Below are 19,034 nucleotides of genomic sequence, written 5' to 3' on the forward strand. Positions count from 1 at the left end.
CCCTTCATTCTCCTCCTATGTATCTCAGTATAGAGGTTTAAGAAAACTGAAAAGTTAAGCCTAAACCAGTTCAGGTGGTTCCCTTTTAAAACATTCTTTTTGTTTTGCTTTTTTAACTTCAGCCTGAAGTATGATGGATAAAGGAGAATTAACTAGATTGATTTTAAGTAACAAATTCCTTTCTTTGGAGACCTTTTGAATGGTTTTAACCATGACCTCCCCCCGTCCCAAAATGAAAAACAGATCCAACAAGCCATGGAAAGAAACTGCAGCAATGCATTTATTGGAAATTAATCAGACGCTACATTAACTTGATGGAGATAAAACAAAAGAGCAAAGCACAACAGGTGCAACCTAAAAATCACAAAGAGAAAAAAAATGTTCATTTTCATAGAATATCTGAGTCACTTTAATCTCTGAACACTATACTGACTTCGGGTTCCCAAGGGCTGTTTCTCTTATAGACATGTTGACTAAAATTCACTTTAAGCAAAACCTCAGAGAATCCTTCTCCCTAGCTTACCAGGGCGTAATTCAACCCAGTTAAAATATGATGCTCCATGTCTACACACATTAGAGAAATCCTAGTACCGGGGCATAACAGAAATATACATAGTCTAGCAATTCATTTATTAAATTCAAGGTAGGGAAAAAAAAACTCTCTACAACCAAAGAAATCGTTCTGCTCCAATAATGCCCAGATTTTATAAGGTACCTAGACTTTCCATCTAATGAAAGAGAACTTTAACTTATATAACTTTATTAGTAAGACCTTTTCTTCAGAAACACAAAAACAATGTCAGTTATTACAGCACAGGTACTATTGTAATTGGATTCACAACAATAATGCGCAAACAAGGTTCAGAGGTGCCTGGGTTTCAGCACTTTTCTCTCTTAGTATTCTACTGTCCATTGCAAGACAAACTTCTCACTGAAGAGAGACAGTCCAGACAATGAGTCAGCAATTATATAAAAGTACTTTTAAAAACAGGGAAGCTAAGTACTGCTGAAAAGCAAAAGAAAATGCTTCATCATTTTATTGAGTCTCCGCTTGTAGATGCTATTTAAGAATTGATTCTTCATATGGAAAAATGTTTGGGAGAGAGGTGGGGTTTGTAATTGAAGTCTGACTAATTTCTTTCCATACATACTGTATGGCTGGAGACCTAAGTAGTTTATTTGCACTTGGCTAAAATGTTGGGAGTCAGAATTTAGAATTCAGTCCTGGGATGGGCATGAGGCTACATTCTCCAGTGCCCATTAAGAGATTTAAAAAAGAAGTCTGTTCTAATTCAGTTCACAGTTTTACTAAATTTTACATGGAAAAAGGAAGAATATCATAGCCTAGTTAATGTTGTCAACTGCGAAGAGAAATATCATATTATAACAACATGGCACTTGTGGAAAGCCAAGTATTGCTGGCAGAGAAAATCTGAGTTTACTTCTTCTCGGATCTTCTTCAAAGCAATTAGAACAAAAACTCGAATTCTGAAATGTGTTTGGAGAGGAAGAAAATAAATCCTTGTTATTGACTGTGTTTTACATAGCACCAAGTACAGGGGTAGTTCACAATTACCAGGTTACTTTGAGTAACAAATGTAGACAGGCTAGACATCTAAGGTTCCAAAATGGATGCTACTTTGTGGTCTGACTGTTCCAGTTTGACTGTCAACATTGGTCCAGTTAATCATATAATTACAAACTCCTCCCTTTACCTTGGGCATTCCAGGCAAAACATCTTTGTATTCCATTTAGCCACACTGCTAAAAAATGATGCCTACCCCGAGTGAACATGCATGTGGAAGCAACATGCTAAAGATGGCACATAACAGGCAGGGATGGATATGTACCACATTCCCTGAAAAGTCACATGAAAGTGACTGTCAGTCACAGTCATAATCCTCCCATAAACAAGTCAGTAGAATTTATGACAGGCACATACGCGTTTACACAGATTTTCAAAAGAAAAAGTGAAACATGCTGTTTTCTTTGGAGAAAAAAATACATTCATTTCTTCAAGTATTATTCAATATATAAAGACACAACATCTTTATTTTACCACAAAGACAAAAAATATTTCACATGTGTACAGGGAAGTTTTGCTTTTTCTTCCCCCTGCTGAAGTTTACTTTGTTTTGTTTGCTCTAAATATACATCTACTTGTCTTATCTGAAAGCATGAATTTTTTGTTAAAATTTCCCTTTATGTCTATGTACACAATAATAACAACAAAAAACCCAGCATGAATTCTTTTAATAGTCTGGGATTTGCAGATTCGGATTAAAGGCCCTCTTGATACTACTGGAGATTCCAAACTAGATGTAGGCGATTCCATTCCATTGAGTCTCCTGAGACTGTCCAGCAACATGCACGTGACTCCTTTCCTTCAGCATCTCAAACTGCACTGCCTGCTGAGATGGCACTTCTTAAATTATGGCTTATTTCCTATTCTTGCTTTATTATTTGGGTTACAGTTTACTTCCTTCAACAGCAGTTCGCAGTCAGCCAGGGCATCTGCTGGCAAGTGCTTCCTGATTTGTTCCACGGTCTTTTGGTAGGTCAATTTCTCCTGTTCCAGGGATCGGATTAAGGATTTCATTTTGGTCTCTCGAGTCAAAAGATTTTCCAGGTTGGATTCTAAGCTCTGGATTTTAGCATGAGCCACCTGTTTAAAAATTTTTAAAATATATACACATATATTATGTAAACTATATATAATATGTAAACATCCTTTAAATTTCTATTCTAAATGATACTGACACTTGGCATCACAGAATGTGAGAACTGGAAAAAGACTCAGAAGTCATCTAGTCCAACCCATTCATTTCGTAAGGTGATTTCATCAAGGAACGAAATCTTAAATTCATTATTGTGTTAAATGCCTCTATGAAAAACTACATAGCAGGGGCTTTAGAACTGGAAGTCCTGGTCACTGAAGAGCTCAAGAGGCCCTAGAGGACTCATACCTCAGAAACAATGAAAGGTCTAAGCCGCTAGGAGCCAGAAGCACTAGAAGCCCTGGACGATTGGTGCATCAGAACCAACAGAGACAAGGAGCCAAGTACACATTTCATGTCCAGATTCTCTTTCTAGATATACCTCATTCCCTATCACTTTGGTATAAAAAAATCCAAGTTGGCTCTAAAGTTGAGGTTGAGTCTAACCCTGAGGATACAATCACCAGGTATTAACCAACCCAAATGTTCAACTCAACTGGCCTGCCAGCTCAATCCCTTCCTCCAATAGTGTTTGGAAGAAAACAGACTGACATTATAGATCAGAGAACTCAGAAGGATGTGGATACGTATAATCTTATACTATGGCTAGCAATTCCAACCCCTTTCTCCTCTAATTCTTTGAGAAAACCTCTTCTCCCTGCTCTCTCATATCCATCCACTTTAGCCACACTCTTCATCAATCCCTATCCTCTTCTACATTCCTCTTTCTTTACCCTGTTGTTAACAAATTTTCCTCCCTCCTCCCTAAGATTATGTTCACAAAAACCTGACTTTCTCCAGAAAACACTGCAAAAATGGCCACCCTCTACAGCACAGGTTGCTCCTTTTCCCACGCGCTCTGAAATACTAGGCCAGAGAAAGGTCAGGCATATTCCTTTCTCCTTACCTCTGCCCTTGTCACTCAGCAACTTCTCTTTTCTTGAGGTTTTCTCCATTTGTCTTTGTTACCTGGGCCACAGCCTTGTCAAAGTCATCCACTAGACTCCAACTCATTCTTCCTCATTACTCAGGAAACTGGCTCCCTGGCTCAGTCTTCCTGCGATCCCCACCCAACCCTACAGGATACCTGATGGTTCTTATTTTGCAAAGATATTTGAACAATTTGATTTGTCATGCATACCTTCTGCTGAATGTGTTTTGGGATTCCAGAAAGGATGTTTAAAGCTTCTTTTAAATTTCATTTTTGATGCAATTACACCCTTGTGTGGAAAAGCCTAACCAACATGAAGTAAATCATGCCCAGATCCACTCTTCAGGGGCCACTTTTATCATTTTAATTGTACTTGTGTGTAGGACTAGTATGTTCCTGAAGAGACTGCACGGGCCACATTATCTACAGCATTGTTACAATAACAATTCTAGAAAAGGCAGCGTACTTTACTGATGCTTGTCTGGCAATCACTTCTGTCTTATAACAGAAGGTTTTTGGTGATGAATGAAACTTGTGGGGTTTTTTGTATGTAAATGAGTAAAATTTAGACCAACGTTATGGTAATACCTGTTTTCATCAATAAATAGTTCAGTATGTACGCAGGCCTATTAAGACTGCCTTTTTTTTTTTCTATTTGAACTATGTTGACTGAGTCCACTGTACATTTATGCTAATTACAGATGAGTCCTCACAATTCCAAGGCAGTCCTTTTACTCTTTCCTGATTCATTTTCTATTATACACTCCACAGAAACTGTTCAAAGATTTCTCTTCTCTCAAGCCTCTCACATGATTCTTCCTCTAAACTCTCAGAAAAGACTCTCACTTTTACTTCTATTTTACTGAGAAAACTGAGGTAATCTTGCCACAACTGCTTTACTCCCAGCCATCTTCTCCACTACATCATCGACCATCTTGATGCCCAAACCACAGACCATAACCTAGAGGTTTTAACCCTTTCATCTCCAAAGCTTCTGCCCTGGGGACCTTGCTGTCCTTACTGGTGACTACCTAAAGGTCAACTATTTCAGGAAGACTCCATTTATACTTCACTGTCTACTCCCTGGCCATCTTCTCCACAGTCACTCAGGAAACCAGTGCTACCTACAGGATAGGCAAGCCAGCCTAAATGAAGCAGCAAGGCAACCTGACAGGGAGACAGGAAGCAACATATGCCAGGCAATTAAAAACACAATCGCCACCACCTTCCCTTAGATCCCAATATGGTTACTCCAGCACACTGACCAAAAAGCCTTGGGAACTGCAGTACCCTTCAGACCACTAGTTTTGCTTCTATCCCAGGGCCATGAGCCATCACTGAGGCCAACAATCACCATAGAAAAAAGGTCACTTTCTTTACCACCAGTATATCAACTGCTGACTGTCACCAACTAACAGATAAAGCCAAGAGCCCTGGGAGCAACAGAACCCCCGGACTGGTGGTCCTGCTTCCAGCCAGTCCAACATCTCAAGCCAATATAAAGCAAAGTTATCCCCATGGATTTCAACCTGGAACTACTTTTGCAGGAGTACTGCAGCCCCTACAGCAATCGCAGCTCCAGAAGACACAAAAAAACAAAGTTCTTGACACCAAAGGTCTTGGCAATGTCAAATGTTTAAACTCCAGAAAAAGATACATGATAGGATCGATGGAAATAACACCAAAGGAAGTACTTTTATCTATTTTGCTGTTACATCTAAGGATCATGATACCTTCCCATCAGTATGTGATTGAAACTTGCTCTGTGTGTTGTCTACCCTAGGAGAAAGCTCCTAGAGGGCAGGGACTATCTTGACTTTTCCATCTGTATCCCTAGTGCTTACCATATCATAAATGCTTCTCATTCATTTACTTCACCACTATGTATGGTACCCTTTCCAGCACCTGCCTTCCACACCCTGCCTCTATTTCTGGAATCGTGTTCAAATAAACTGTGATCAATCTCTCTATTTCTTAACCAAGACCAAACTGAGTTAATAAGAACTGCTTTATAAGGCAGTTTGAGCTTTATCACAGCAAGGTCCCCTCCATTCCTATCTTTCCATTATTTTTCTTTATATTTATTATCTTTTTCCCCCTCCCATGTGACTTTCATTATTACTTTTTCTAGTTCTATAAAGTAATTCTTTATTAGGGCAGCTAGGTAGCACAGTGGATAGAGTGCCTGGCCTGGAATCAGGAAGACTTACTTGCCTGGAATCAGGAAGACTTACTTATCATCATGAGTTCAAATCTAGCCTCAAACACTTACTAGCTGTGTGACCCTGGGCAAGTCACTTAACCCTATTTGCTTCAGTTTCCTCATCTGTCAAACGAGTTAGAGAAGGAAATGGGTAACTGCTCCAATATCTTTGCCAAGAAAACCCAAAATGGGATCACAAAGAGTCAGATGTGGCTGAAAAACGTCTAAACAACAACAAAATTCTTTGGTAGTTCGATTGGTATGGCACTGAAATAAGTAAACTAATTTAGGTAATTTTTATTACCTGTCATTTTTATTATATTGGTGAGTCCTGGCCATGAACAATTAATATTTTCCCAATTATTTAGCTTTATTTCTATAAATAGTTGTTTGTAATTGTATTTATATCATTCTTATGTATATCCCAGAAGGTAGATTCCCACAGTAATTAATATATTCTATAGGGTTTTTAAATGGAATTTCTTTTATCTCTTTCTGGGCTTCACTGATTTGATAGAGAGAGAGAGAGAGAGAGAGAGAGAGAGACAGATAGATAGATATAGACATAGATATGTGTGTTGTTGATTTTTGTGGATTTATTTTACATCTTGTAAATTTGCTAAAGTTACTGTTCCAATTAATTTTAGTTGACTCTTAAAGGTTATTTAAGTATACCATCTAACATCTACAAAAGTGGCAATTTTGTTTCTTCTTTATCTATGCTTAGTCCCTTAATTTCTTTTTCTTATCTATTGATTTAGCAAGCATTTTAGTTCTATGACAAAAAGAAATGGTGGTAACAGATATCCTTGTTTCACTCCTGATTTTATTGGGAAGGAGTCTAGTTTAACTCTGTTATGAATGATAATAGTAGATGATGATGAATGAGAATGCAATATGCTGGAAAAGACAGGGGGTAATAAGATCCAAGCGCATATACAGAGGGGTTGGCTTTGGCAAGCACAATGGCCAACTCTTCTCTGCAGGCTTCCATGATACTGCTCTCAGTTCTCCTCTTATCTGCTTGACTACTCCTTCTCAGTCTCCCTTCTTAGAGCTTCATCTAGGTCATGCCTATCAACAATATGTCCCCAGAGGTCTGTCCAGAACCCTTCTCCCTCTGTACTATTTCATTTAATGATCACATCTGCTACCATGGATTTAATTATCATCTTCATGCTGTTGATTCTCAGATCTAATTATCCAACGCTAACCTCTCTTCTGACATCCAGACTCACTCTCCAATTGACTACTGGACACCTAAAGACATGTAGACATCTTAAAACTGACATGTCTGAAGCTGATGTCATTATCTTTCTCTTCACAGAAGATCCCCTCTTCTAAACTTGTCTATTGTTGTTGAAAGTATGATCCTCCTTTCAGTCACCTAAGCCTGCAACGCAGGCGTCATCTTCAACTCCTCACTCTCAGCTAGCATCTATCAAGTGCATACAACGTGCCAGGCACTGTGCTAAGCACTGTAAATACAAAGAAAGGCAAAATACAGTCCCTGCTCTCAAGAAGCTTACAGTCTAATGAAAACTATATGCATACACAATATAGAGGATAAATTAGAAACGATTAACAGAGAAAAGGCACTAGGATTGGGAAAGGCTTCTAGCAGAAGGCGAGACTTTAACTGATATTTAAGGAAGCCAAGGGGCAGAAACAAAGAGAGAGAGAGAGAGAGAGAGAGAGAGAGAGAGAGAACATTCCAAGCATGAGAGACAGCCAGTGAAAATGCCCAGAGTTGGGACATGGACTATCTTGTTTGAAGAACAGCTCTAAGAAGACAACTGTCGCTGGATTACATGGGGAGGAGGGGAGTAAGGGGGACCAGTCATCTAAGATAAAGAAGCCTGGAAAAAAAGAAAGAGGGCAAGTTATGGGGGCCTTAAAAGACAAAGGATTTTCTATTTGATCTTGGAGGAAATAGGAAACCACTGGAATTTACTACATAAGGAATGATATGATCAGACTTGCGCTTCAGGAAGATGAATTTGATAACTGAGTAAAAGAGGCACTATTGCGGGGAGAGACAAGAGGCAGAAAGATTAATTAGCAAGCAACTCATGAAATAATCTATGTGTAAAGTTATGAGGATATGCACCAGGATCATGTAGGGTCAGAGTAGAGAAGGTGACATATACTTGAGAAATGACAGGACTTGACAAATGACTGGATATGGGGAGTCAGTGAGGAGGTGAGGATGACACCTAGGTTGCAAGCCTAGGTGACTATGAATATGGTGGTACTCTGGACAGTTAAAGGGAAGTTAGCAAGAGGGGATTTTTGAGGGGAAAAATGAGTTTAGTTTTGGAAATGTTGAGTTTAAGATGTCTGTAGAACATCCTGTTTGGTATGTAATAGGCAGCTGAAGATGAGTACCATTGCATCCTGGGCCACCTCCAGTCATCCTGATGAATATCTGACCACTGGACCCAGATGGCTCTGGAGAAATCAAAGTCAACTACAAGTCATGTCATTACCTCCCTGACGTCATGGTCCTCTTCAAGAAAGAAGGACAAACACAACAGAGGTCAGCAAAGAGGTTAGGGCTGGATGAATCTGAGAATCAACTGCATAGGTATGGTAACAGGTATGCATGGAAGTGGATGAGATTACCAAGTGAAATAGTATAGCTGGAGAAGAGAAGATGGCTCAGGAAGGACCCCTGGAGGACATTCACAGTTAACAGACGTGACCTGGATAAAGATCCAGCAAAGGAGACTGGGAAGGCAGGTAGGAAGAGAACCAGCAGAAAATACTGTCTCAAAATCCTACGAAAAGAGATTATCAAGGAGAGAGGATGATCCACAGTGCCAGGCTGCAGCGAGGTCAAGAAGGATCAAGACTGAGAAAAGGCCACTGGATTCGGTGATCAACACATCATTACTTTGAGGAGACCAGTTTCAGTTGAATGATGAGGTCATGAGCCAGACTGAAGAGAGGTAAGAAGGGAGTAAGAAGAAAAGAATCAAAGGCATCAACTGTAGAGAGCTTTCTCAGAGAGTTTAGACAGAAAAGGGACAAGAGATATAGGACAATAGCAAGGACAGAGGGATGGATCAAGTGAGGGTTTTTTAAAGTTGGGGAGACACAGGAGTATCTGTAGGCAGTAGGGAAGCAGCCAATAGACAGAGAGAGATTATCTTCAGGAATAATCTACAAGAAAACAATGCTGAAAGAGCTCTGATCAATGTAGCGACTAAACAGGACTTTAAAAAATGTATTAAATATATCTGCCCCTCATTCTTTCCCTTTAGCCATGTCCTACTGATTGTTCTAAGTCATGTTCAATGCCTTTTTCCCCTCCACATGTTCCAGTCAACACTGACCTCTACTCTTACAGTACTTCCTGTCATTACCACTCACTTAAGCTCCTACTCATATACTGCCTTATATTCTTATTTAACTGGTCTGCCTGGGTATATATCTTTGTCACCAAGGAGAGATGAAGCTCCCAAAGAAAAGGGATCACTCATACCATATTAGCCTCTCTGTATCCTCCAGAAAGTTTAGTTAAGTCCTGTGCACATGTATAGTAGGCACTTACTAAGCATTTGTTGAAGCGAGTTCATTTGTATCTCTCCTAAGTGCTCAGAGGGCTGTGCATAGAGTAGGCTGGGGTGGGGAACCTTCAGCCTCAAGCCACAAGTGGCCCTCTAGGTCCTCAAATGCGGCCCTGTGACTCAATCCAAACTTCACAGAACAAATCCCCTTAATAAAAGGATTCGTTCTGTAAAACTAGGTCTCAGCCGAAAAGCCATACCCAAGGATCTAGAAAGCCACATGTGGCCTCAAGGTCACAGGTTCCCCATCCCTGAAGTAGGCTCTAAATAAGTGATTGTTAAATGAATCTTTAACTATTTACCTGTAATTTTTCCAACAAGTCCATGTTCTGTCTCTTCAGCTGGTTATTAGCCTTCTCTAGCTTTTCCAGAGGCTCACTCTCCTCACAGGAATTGGGGGAGGATTCCTGCAGTTCATCTTGTAGTACATGGTACTCAACCTCATATGCATGAAGCTGCTTAGAAATGTCCATCTCAAAAACCTGTGATAACAGTGCTGTGAGTTAACACTGGCTACGTGCTATGAACTTCACACAGTGAAAGAGATTTCGAGATCATATAGCTGCAAAACGCTTAAACTATCTGGGAGTCAATCTACCAAGGTATAGTCAAGACATCTAGAAACACAATTACAAATTGCAATTAAAACATAATTTGTAACTTTTTAAAATTACAATTAAATAAATAAAGAATAAAAGTAATTGGAGGAACATTAATTGCTCATGGTTGAACCATGCCAACTTAATAAAAATGGCATTACTACCTAAAATAATTTAAATTTAGTGCTACACCACTCAAATCACCAAAAGGGCATTTTATAAAGTTAAACAAAAGAAAAACAAAATTCATTTGGAAAAATAAAAGATCTAAAATCTTAAAGGAAATAATGAAAAATTAGGAATAAAAAGCAGAAATTGTTTCCCTTTCAACTGTTAGGCAGCTCAGCCCATGGTTTACTTCTCTAGGACTCTGCTCTTCCATAGCCAGAAAGGTCACAGTGCTGCCCCTTTCTCATTGTTTTCGTTAACAGGGACTACCTGGGCTCATGGTTCCTTACTTTCCAGAGGTAAACAGTTTTTCCTATCACTGTCACTGCCAAAACTCATTATCAGGTTCCCAGACCCAAATCACAGGAGATCAAGCTTTTTCTCTATAGAGGAGCTCATTATAATGCAGCTATTGACCCAAGTGGGTTTATAGATTCTTGACTCTATACACCTAATTGGGTAAACTTTAAGGTGTCCTTCCCAAAAGGACCACACTCACGCTCTCTCACCCATCTTAATTGGGCTCTATGGTTCAGTCTTATGAAGTACACATCATTCAAATTAAACATACACAGAAAAATTATTCCTATTTTTTAACCACATCAAAATTCTGCAAGCCCCACAAATTAAATTGTCATGATCTTTCAATATAAATGGTGGTACATAAAATCCTATATATTCACCCTTAATATGCTACATATGATCCACTTGTATTTTTTCCCTCCAGGATGTGGCCATGCAGCCTTCATCCAGGACACTTACTATTGTTAAATTTGTGGCTTCTGAACCCACGAGAGCCAAAGGCATTTTCTAGAGTCCTCAATGTAGTAGAAAGAGCACTAGATAATTTTGAGAGTGATCTATGGCTCTAAAACTATAAATTTTTTTGTAACAGGGGTTGAGAACTTCCACTGGACCTGACTTCTACATTTGCTAAACCCCTGCAACCAAGGTGACAATTAGGAAGGCCTGAGGGAAAGAACCTTGGGAGTTGGCAGTTAGGCAGGTAGAGAAAAGGCTTCTTCCAAGAGTCAACAGGATACTGTTTCAAGAAAAGCAAAAATTCAACTTAGAAGTTCTCTTGTGCCTTGAATGGCAGGAGTATACAGCCCCCAGGATTACTCTGACTTCAGACCAAAGCTAAGACTTGTTATATAAGAAGTCTGTTTAAATAATGAAATATCTAAGTTCTACATCTTACAGATCATTAGCAGAGAAACCTATATACAAATTACCAACTTGTATTTTTCTAGAATCAGAAGACCCTCATTCCAGAGTCATCTCTGACACATACTGACTATGTGGACCCTGGAAAAGTCACTTAATCTACCAATGCCCCAGTCAACTGTTTAAGGCTCTATGTTATAAAAGAGTTGCTGATATGCATTGATGCACTGATACTAAGATCAATAAAATCACAGGTCTAGTTTAAAAAAAAATCCTGATGTCAGTTTTTTTTTTAAATTACATCTTACCTGGGTAATTATTTTCTCCATTTCAGATGTATTCATATCTGGTATTGTGTTTTTAAGAAATTCCACTATATTTTCAAAATTTTCACACTCCATTATAAGGGCTTCTTGGCTACTTAGCAGACTGAGTGCCACCTTAAATATAACATCAGTTCCCTGAAGAAAAATAATATCTAAAAAAAACCAAGAAAATCATTTTAATTAGATCTTTAAGATGGTAAGACTAATACTCTCTGGTAAAATACTATTTGATATTATCACAGCAGACAGATGGAGGAACACTTCAGATGTTTATGTTTCTTAAAGAAACTGGACTGTTAATTTATAGGAACTAAGCAAAGATTTTTCAAAATGACTTAGGTTTAAATGCTTCTGAATTTTTTATTTAACTTTAGAAACTAAATTTTTTAATCTAACCCAGTAAAAACGGTCAATAAAGCCACATAAAAATTCAAATTATAGACACATTTATACGTACCTATATCTGTGTCTGTATATACTTACTTACAAATCCATTACTTATTTTAAAAACATAAACCCCCAAAGTCAATGCAATGTATTGGAAAGAAGGAAAAGCACATAACACCATCTGAAGGTATTTTTCTTCACAGCAGGAAATGTAAGAAGTAATGACCAATTACAACTAAACCATTATTACCATTATTAAAATAAATAAATAAATGAACCAAACAATTTACTACACCAACATCACAGTGGGAAATAAAAAAAGGAACTTTTCCCTCCTATTAATCAAGATAAAGACATATGCTAAATAGGAGGATAAAGAAAAGTAAATATCACCTAATATAATACAGGAAACATGATGGGAATAAAACAGCTAGTGTATTTTTTAATATGGTACTCTTCAATATAACAAAATTCAAATTTATGTAGTGTTTTAAGATTTACAAAATGCTTTCTCCACATTGTCCAAATGTCATGGGCAATATAAGTATTATTACTTAGTCAGTGAAAGTAAGTGATTTGCTAAAGGTCATACAGTTTGTTAACGAAAAGAGCCAGGATTCTAACATAGAGCCTCACAAAAATCCTGTAAAGTAAGCAGCAAAAGTAATGTACATTTTACAACAGAAAAAATTGAGGTGGCACAACTGAGACTTGAACTTTAGGTCTTCTGGCTCCAAATGCACGATTCTTTCCATTCTATCAAAGAAGATCAGTACTTGCGCTTATGATTAACTTGTATTAGTATTCCAGAATGCATGATACTTCATCCATGTGAGTGGTCCCACCACCAATGAAGCTCATAACCCTTCCATGCCTTAGTAGGTTGCTGCCCTCATCAATCGCTTGAGCCAAAAGAAATTTCAAATCATCATCTTCTGGCAATCTGCTCTCTGAATTTAGCAAGGCTGTGCCTCTGACAATTGGCGCAAAAGTCTTTAATGCTCAACCAGTACTTCAAATCTTTCCAGTTTGTAAAGACCAACCCATTAAAAGTGATGTTCTGTTGACAAAGCTTTCAGAATACTTTCCATTACATAATGAAAGGAAGACTTTAATGGAAAATGACTACTAAAAGATAGTGACCTCTATTTCCAAATCTCTCCATCTAGATCAGGGATTCACCTAGCCTGTAGTCTGTTTTTGTCAAAGAGCTAAAAATGGTTTTTACACTTTAAAGTTTTATTGTACTTAGAAATGTAAAAATTATTCTTGGCTCATAGGCCATACAAAAACAGGTGCTGACAGCCTGAGCGGCGTGGACGATCCAGACCGGAAGCCGGGCGGAGGGGGCCCTAGCGCCCTGAATATGTGAGCTGCGGCAGTTACCAGACCCCTCGACCCACAAACACCAAAGACTGCGGAGAAGGTTAGTGGGAAAAGCTGCGGGAGTGGAAGGAGTTCGCGGTTCGGCTTCCAGCCCCGGGGGCAGCGGAGGTGGGGCAGCTACAGCTGTTGTTACTTCCGGCTCCAGGCCCACCTGGTGGGAGGAATTAAGTGGCGGATCACAGCAGGGGTGCACAGCCTGCCAAAGATCTGAGCCCAGTCTGGACTGGGGGTCCTTGGGGAAGGAGGAGTGCGGCTCTGACAGAGCTGGCACCTCCCCCCCAAACGTAGAACATAGAACTCTGTAATCTACAAGCAGTCATACCCCACTGAAAAATTCAAGGGTCAAGTTAGTTAGTTGGGAATATGGCCAGGACGCGAAAACGCGCCCAGATTCAGTCTCAGACTTTGGATTCTTTCTTTGGTGACAAAGAAGACCAAAACATACAGCCTAAAGAAGACAACAAAGTCATAGAGCCTACAACCAAAGCCTCCAAGAAAAACATGAACTGGCCCCAGACCATAGAAGAACTCAAAAAGGATTTGGAAAAGCAAGTTAGAGAAGTAGAGGAAAAATTGGGAAGAGAAATAAGAAGGATGCGAGAAAACCATGAAAAACAAGTCAATGACTTGCTAAAGGAGACCCAAAAAAATACTGAAAAATACACTGAAGAAAACAACACCTTAAAAAATAGACTAACTCAAATGGCAAAAGAGCTCCAAAAAGCCAATGAGGAGAAGAATTCCTTGAAAGGCAGAATTAGCCAAATGGAAAAGGAGGTCCAAAAGACCACTGAAGAAAATACTACTTTAAAAATTAGATTGGAGCAAGTGGAAGCTAGTGAATTTATGAGAAATCAGGATATTATAAAACAGAACCAGAGGAATGAAAAAATGGAAGACAATGTGAAATATCTCCTTGGAAAAACCACTGACCTGGAAAATAGATCCAGGAGAGATAATTTAAAAATTATTGGTCTACCTGAAAGCCATGATCAAAAAAAGAGCCTAGATACCATCTTACAGGAAATTATCAAGGAGAACTGCCCTGATATTCTAGAGCCACAGGGCAAAATAGAAATTGAAAGAATCCATCGATCGCCTCTGCAAATAGATCCCAAAAAGAAATCTCCTAGGAATATTGTTGCCAAATTCCAGAGCTCCCAGATCAAGGAGAAAATACTGCAAGCAGCCAGAAAGAAACAATTTGAGTATTGTGGAAACCCAATCAGAATAACCCAAGATCTGGCAGCTTCTACATTAAGAGATCGAAGGGCTTGGAATGCGATATTCCGGAGGTCAATGGAGCTAGGATTAAAACCTAGAATCACCTACCCAGCAAAACTGAGTATCATGTTCCAAGGCAAAATATGGATTTTCAATAAAATAGAGGACTTTCAAGCTTTCTCAGTGAAAAGACCAGAACTGAATAGAAAATTTGACTTTCAAACACAAGAATCAAGAGAAGCATGAAAAGGTAATCAAGAAACGGAAATTGCAAGGGACTTACTAAAGTTGAACTGTTTTGTTTACATTCCTACATGGAAAGATGATGAGTATGATTCATGAGACCTCAGTCTAAAAGAAATAAAATGAAATTAAGGGATGAGAGAGTAACATACTGAGAGAGGGAGATAGGGAGAGATAGAATGGGGTGGATTATCTCGCATAAAGGTGGCAAGAGGAAGCAGTTCTATGGGAGGAGGGGAGAGGGCAGGTGAGGGGGGAATGAGTGAACCTTGCTCTCATCAGATTTGGCCTGAGGGGGAATACCATACATACTCAGTTGGGTATCTTACCCTACAGGAAAGAAGAGGGAGGAAGATAAAAAAAAAATAAAAGGTGGGGGGATGATGGAGTGGAGGACAGATGGGGGTGGAGGTAATCAAAACAAACACTTTGGAAAGGGGACAGGGTCAAGGGAGAAAATTCAATAAAGCGGGATGGGTTGGGAAGGAGCAAAATGTAGTTAGCCTTTCACAACATGAGTATTGTGGAAGGGTTATACATAATAATACATGTGTGGCCTAGGTTGAATTGCTCAACTTCTTAGGGAGGGTGGGTGGGAAGGGAAGAGGGAAGGGAATTTGGAACTCAAAGTTTTAAAATCAGATGTTCAAAAACAAAAAAACTTTTTGTATGCAACTAAAAAATAAGATACACAGGCAATGGGGCGTAGAAATTTATCTTGCCCTACAAGAAAGGAAGGGAAAAGGGGATGAGAGGGGAGGGGAGTGATAGAGGGGAGGGCTGACTGGGGAACAGGGCAACCAGAATATACGCCATCTTGGAGTGGGGGGGGAGGGCAGAAATGGGGAGAAAATTTGTAATTCAAACTGTTGTGAAAATCAATGCTGAAAACCAAATATATTAAAGAAATAAATTGCATTTAAAAAAAAAAAAAAAAAAACAGGTGCTGAATGTCTAGCTGACCCCTATTCTAAATGGCTATGGAGTGGAAGGGGAGAGAAGGAAGAAGACTGATTCTAGACTTATGATTTTTTACCTAGATTCTAGACTTATGATTTTACCTATGTAGGAAACTCCCTGGGGTCTAAACCTCCTCCAATATTAACAGATAAACAACAATGAATCAACGAGACCATAACTTAATGTTATATGCCCCAGAACACAGAGATAGAATGTGTCCCAGGCAGGACTTGAACCCAGGCCTTCCTGACTCCAAGGCCAATTCTCTATCTACTATGTAATGCTGTCTCTAGATATTTCAATATGCCATGACAAAAGAAGAAACCTCAGGTAAGAGACAATGGCATAATCAGTGAGAACTAGGTTAGAGCCTCATCATCAAACGTGCTTTTCCCACACTGAGCTACGACAGTTTATTAGAATTCAAAGAAGAAAACATCAACTGACATCATAACAAAGCTAACAATGACATTTATGGCATACCTAATAGAGCACCTTCCAGACTTTCAAAGCTAGAAGTGATGATGGAAAGTGTTCTCCGCAGAACTACAATATCAGCCTTTTGAGGTGAGCCATAAGACATTACCCAATGAAACATCGCATTGATCTAAGTGAACTCTTTCTGGAATAAGACAGACTAGATTTTCTCTGAGGAAGAATGAAAGGATTCAGAGAAAGACATATTAAGGGAAACTGAACCTCCAGAGGAAATTTCTTTAGAGAAAAGAGTTATGTCAATGAGAAAAATAAATAGTCTTCCAGGAAAGCCTGATTCAGTGATTCTCAGACTTGATGTCATCCTTCAGATGGGTTTAATCTATGAATTTTACTTTCTTCTGATGAGATCCTCCAGAGAGCCTTTGAAAAAATATAGATACAAATACTGTCTTTACTAATTACCAACATGAATAGCTAAGCATAAGAAAATAAAGAGCCTTCCCTGAAACCAGAAAATTCCTGAGAAATAATAATGACTATACTTTAAATTCAGTAAAACTGTATCAAGTACCTCTAGTGTGTAAAGGCATGTGGAAAAATTCAGAATTTAAGCAAGACACGGTCCCTGACTTCACGGAGCTTAAAATCTAATAGAAGGAAAAGTTCCATACATAGAGAATTACGATCTATAAAAATACATGATATATGCATTAAAAGGGGGCTAAACAAAAAGCTATATAAGGCCTGAGAGAAATAGTTATTGCCAACAGAGAAGATAAGGCAATACTTCAGGCAAACAAGCACAAAAGCAGAAAAATCACTAGACTGGAGTCACAAGGCAGATCGAGTCCTAGCTCCAGTACTTAGTAACTGTGAGCCCAGATAAGTCAAGGGATTACTTTCAGGCTCAGTTTCCTTAGCTGCAACATGGAAGTAATAATAGTTGTACTGCTTACTACACGCAGCTTCTGTGTGGAAAGAACTTGGCAAACCTATTATACACAGAGATTGGAAAGTGTGGCTGTAAGTGCTGTATCCACGTTAATTATGAGGGAGCAGCATTTTAGCTGGGCTCAAAGAATGGGTAGAAATTCAACGGGAAAAGAAAAGGAGGGGAAAGAAGAAAAAAGGGACGGAAAGCATTTGCTTTAAAGTTCCTAATGTCCTTTACATATATTATATCACTTGATCTTATAACAATCTTCTCATGGTCTAAATTATAATATTTTTTAGTCTAAATAGAATAAAACAAGTGGCTAGAAGTCAGTGTGCAGTGGGTACGGTGACAATAAGTGAACAGTTGGGGGAAAACTGATAGAGTAAACCACATTACTCATCCTTGGAAGGGAAATTAGAGCCTTATATTAAGAGTCCTAGAATGTGATTAAACATGCATACTATATTTAGCTCACTTTTGTCTTAGGATTTGGGGTTATACTAAGTCTCTGAGTATAAAACTATATACAAAATTCCATCTGTGTGTTACCTTTTAAATAAAGAATCTAAAGTGATTAAGTACTATCAAGAGACTGTGCTTACCTACCTTCTTCCAAAACAGAGCAGAATCTGATTTTGAATCCTGACTCTTGACAGTGGTTACTTTCGTGACTTTCAGCAAGCCATTTTAATCCTCCAGGGCTTCAGAGTTCTCAATGGTAAAATGACACTTATACTAAATGAATGCTACGGTCACTTCCAGATCTACTTATGGCCATAAGATTTTATCCCTTGAAAAGAATTAAGCTGATCCTTTCACAATCCAAAGAGAACAGTACAAGGTGGGCAATGTCATAAACAAAGCAAGGCCTTCTATGGAACTGAAGTTCGTATTTTGCCAAATTCCATTCAATCCCTTAACTTCAAAGGAATCTAAGGCTAAAACGGAAAAGAAAAGCCTAAAAAGGTTGGTTTGTTTGTTTTTGGTTTTTCCCATTATAAGGACAAAGGATGTAGCACAGGCTACTGTAAACAACACTGGCTCTGGAGTCAGAGGACCCAGCTCTGACTCTTACTATCCTGGGCAACTTGCCTTAGCCTCAGTTTTCTCACCTGAAAATTGACAGGGTTGGACTAGATATGTGACCTCTGAGGCTCCTTCCAGCTATGTTTAATTTATGTATAATCCCAAGCAGAATTCCAGAGACATGTGAGTACTGATACATGATCAAACAGAAGATCCACACACATATATTCCTATATAATCTATGCAGATTCTCAGTAGACAAAGTGCTACTCCTAACTAAATAGTTGATACAAGTGTTATCAAAGAGGAGAAGAAATAAATGTATTCACTGACAAGCACAGAAAAGAATGAGAGAAAGCTATAAGTCATGCTTCCCGAGGTGGCGAGTGAAGAATTTAGGCACTGGCCTGACACAAGCCCTGGCAATCAACATATGGATTTCCCCTAAAAATTTCCTTCTCTTCCTAAACCATGAGAGTCCTGTTAAAGGTTCCTCATCCAAAGGCAAACAAAATTCCTCTGTCTCCCCTCCCCTGGACAGCCTCCAAGGCCAAAGGCCTCTCAGTTTTTGTCCTGGCATCTGTACTACAGAGTACGGCACCCTATGCACCACAGACAGGCATCTAGTAAACATCTGATGACTTTGAGGATTCTAGCTCTCTAGACCACTTTTGTTTCTCTTTGCAAATGATTATAGAATCCCTGGCTAAAAAGGTGAATCTCGGAAAGGGCAGACTGGTAAGTTTTTAA

The 19,034-nt window shown here is 39.0% G+C and overlaps 1 protein-coding gene across 1 annotated transcript in view; it reads right to left on the minus strand.

Annotated features, from left to right (window-relative positions):
- Positions 1–256: 256 nt before the first annotated feature.
- Positions 257–19,034, minus strand: part of TBC1D4 (TBC1 domain family member 4) — a 229,813-nt gene continuing 211,035 nt past the window's right edge. The window contains 3 exon segments of the mRNA XM_036755927.1: positions 257–2,665; positions 9,726–9,905; positions 11,666–11,835. Coding sequence (XP_036611822.1) covers positions 2,432–2,665; positions 9,726–9,905; positions 11,666–11,835 — 584 coding nt within the window. The 3' untranslated portion in view covers positions 257–2,431.

Source organism: Trichosurus vulpecula, chromosome 4 (genome assembly GCF_011100635.1).
Source record: "Trichosurus vulpecula isolate mTriVul1 chromosome 4, mTriVul1.pri, whole genome shotgun sequence".
In the NCBI taxonomy this organism is placed as follows: Eukaryota; Metazoa; Chordata; class Mammalia; order Diprotodontia; family Phalangeridae; genus Trichosurus; species Trichosurus vulpecula.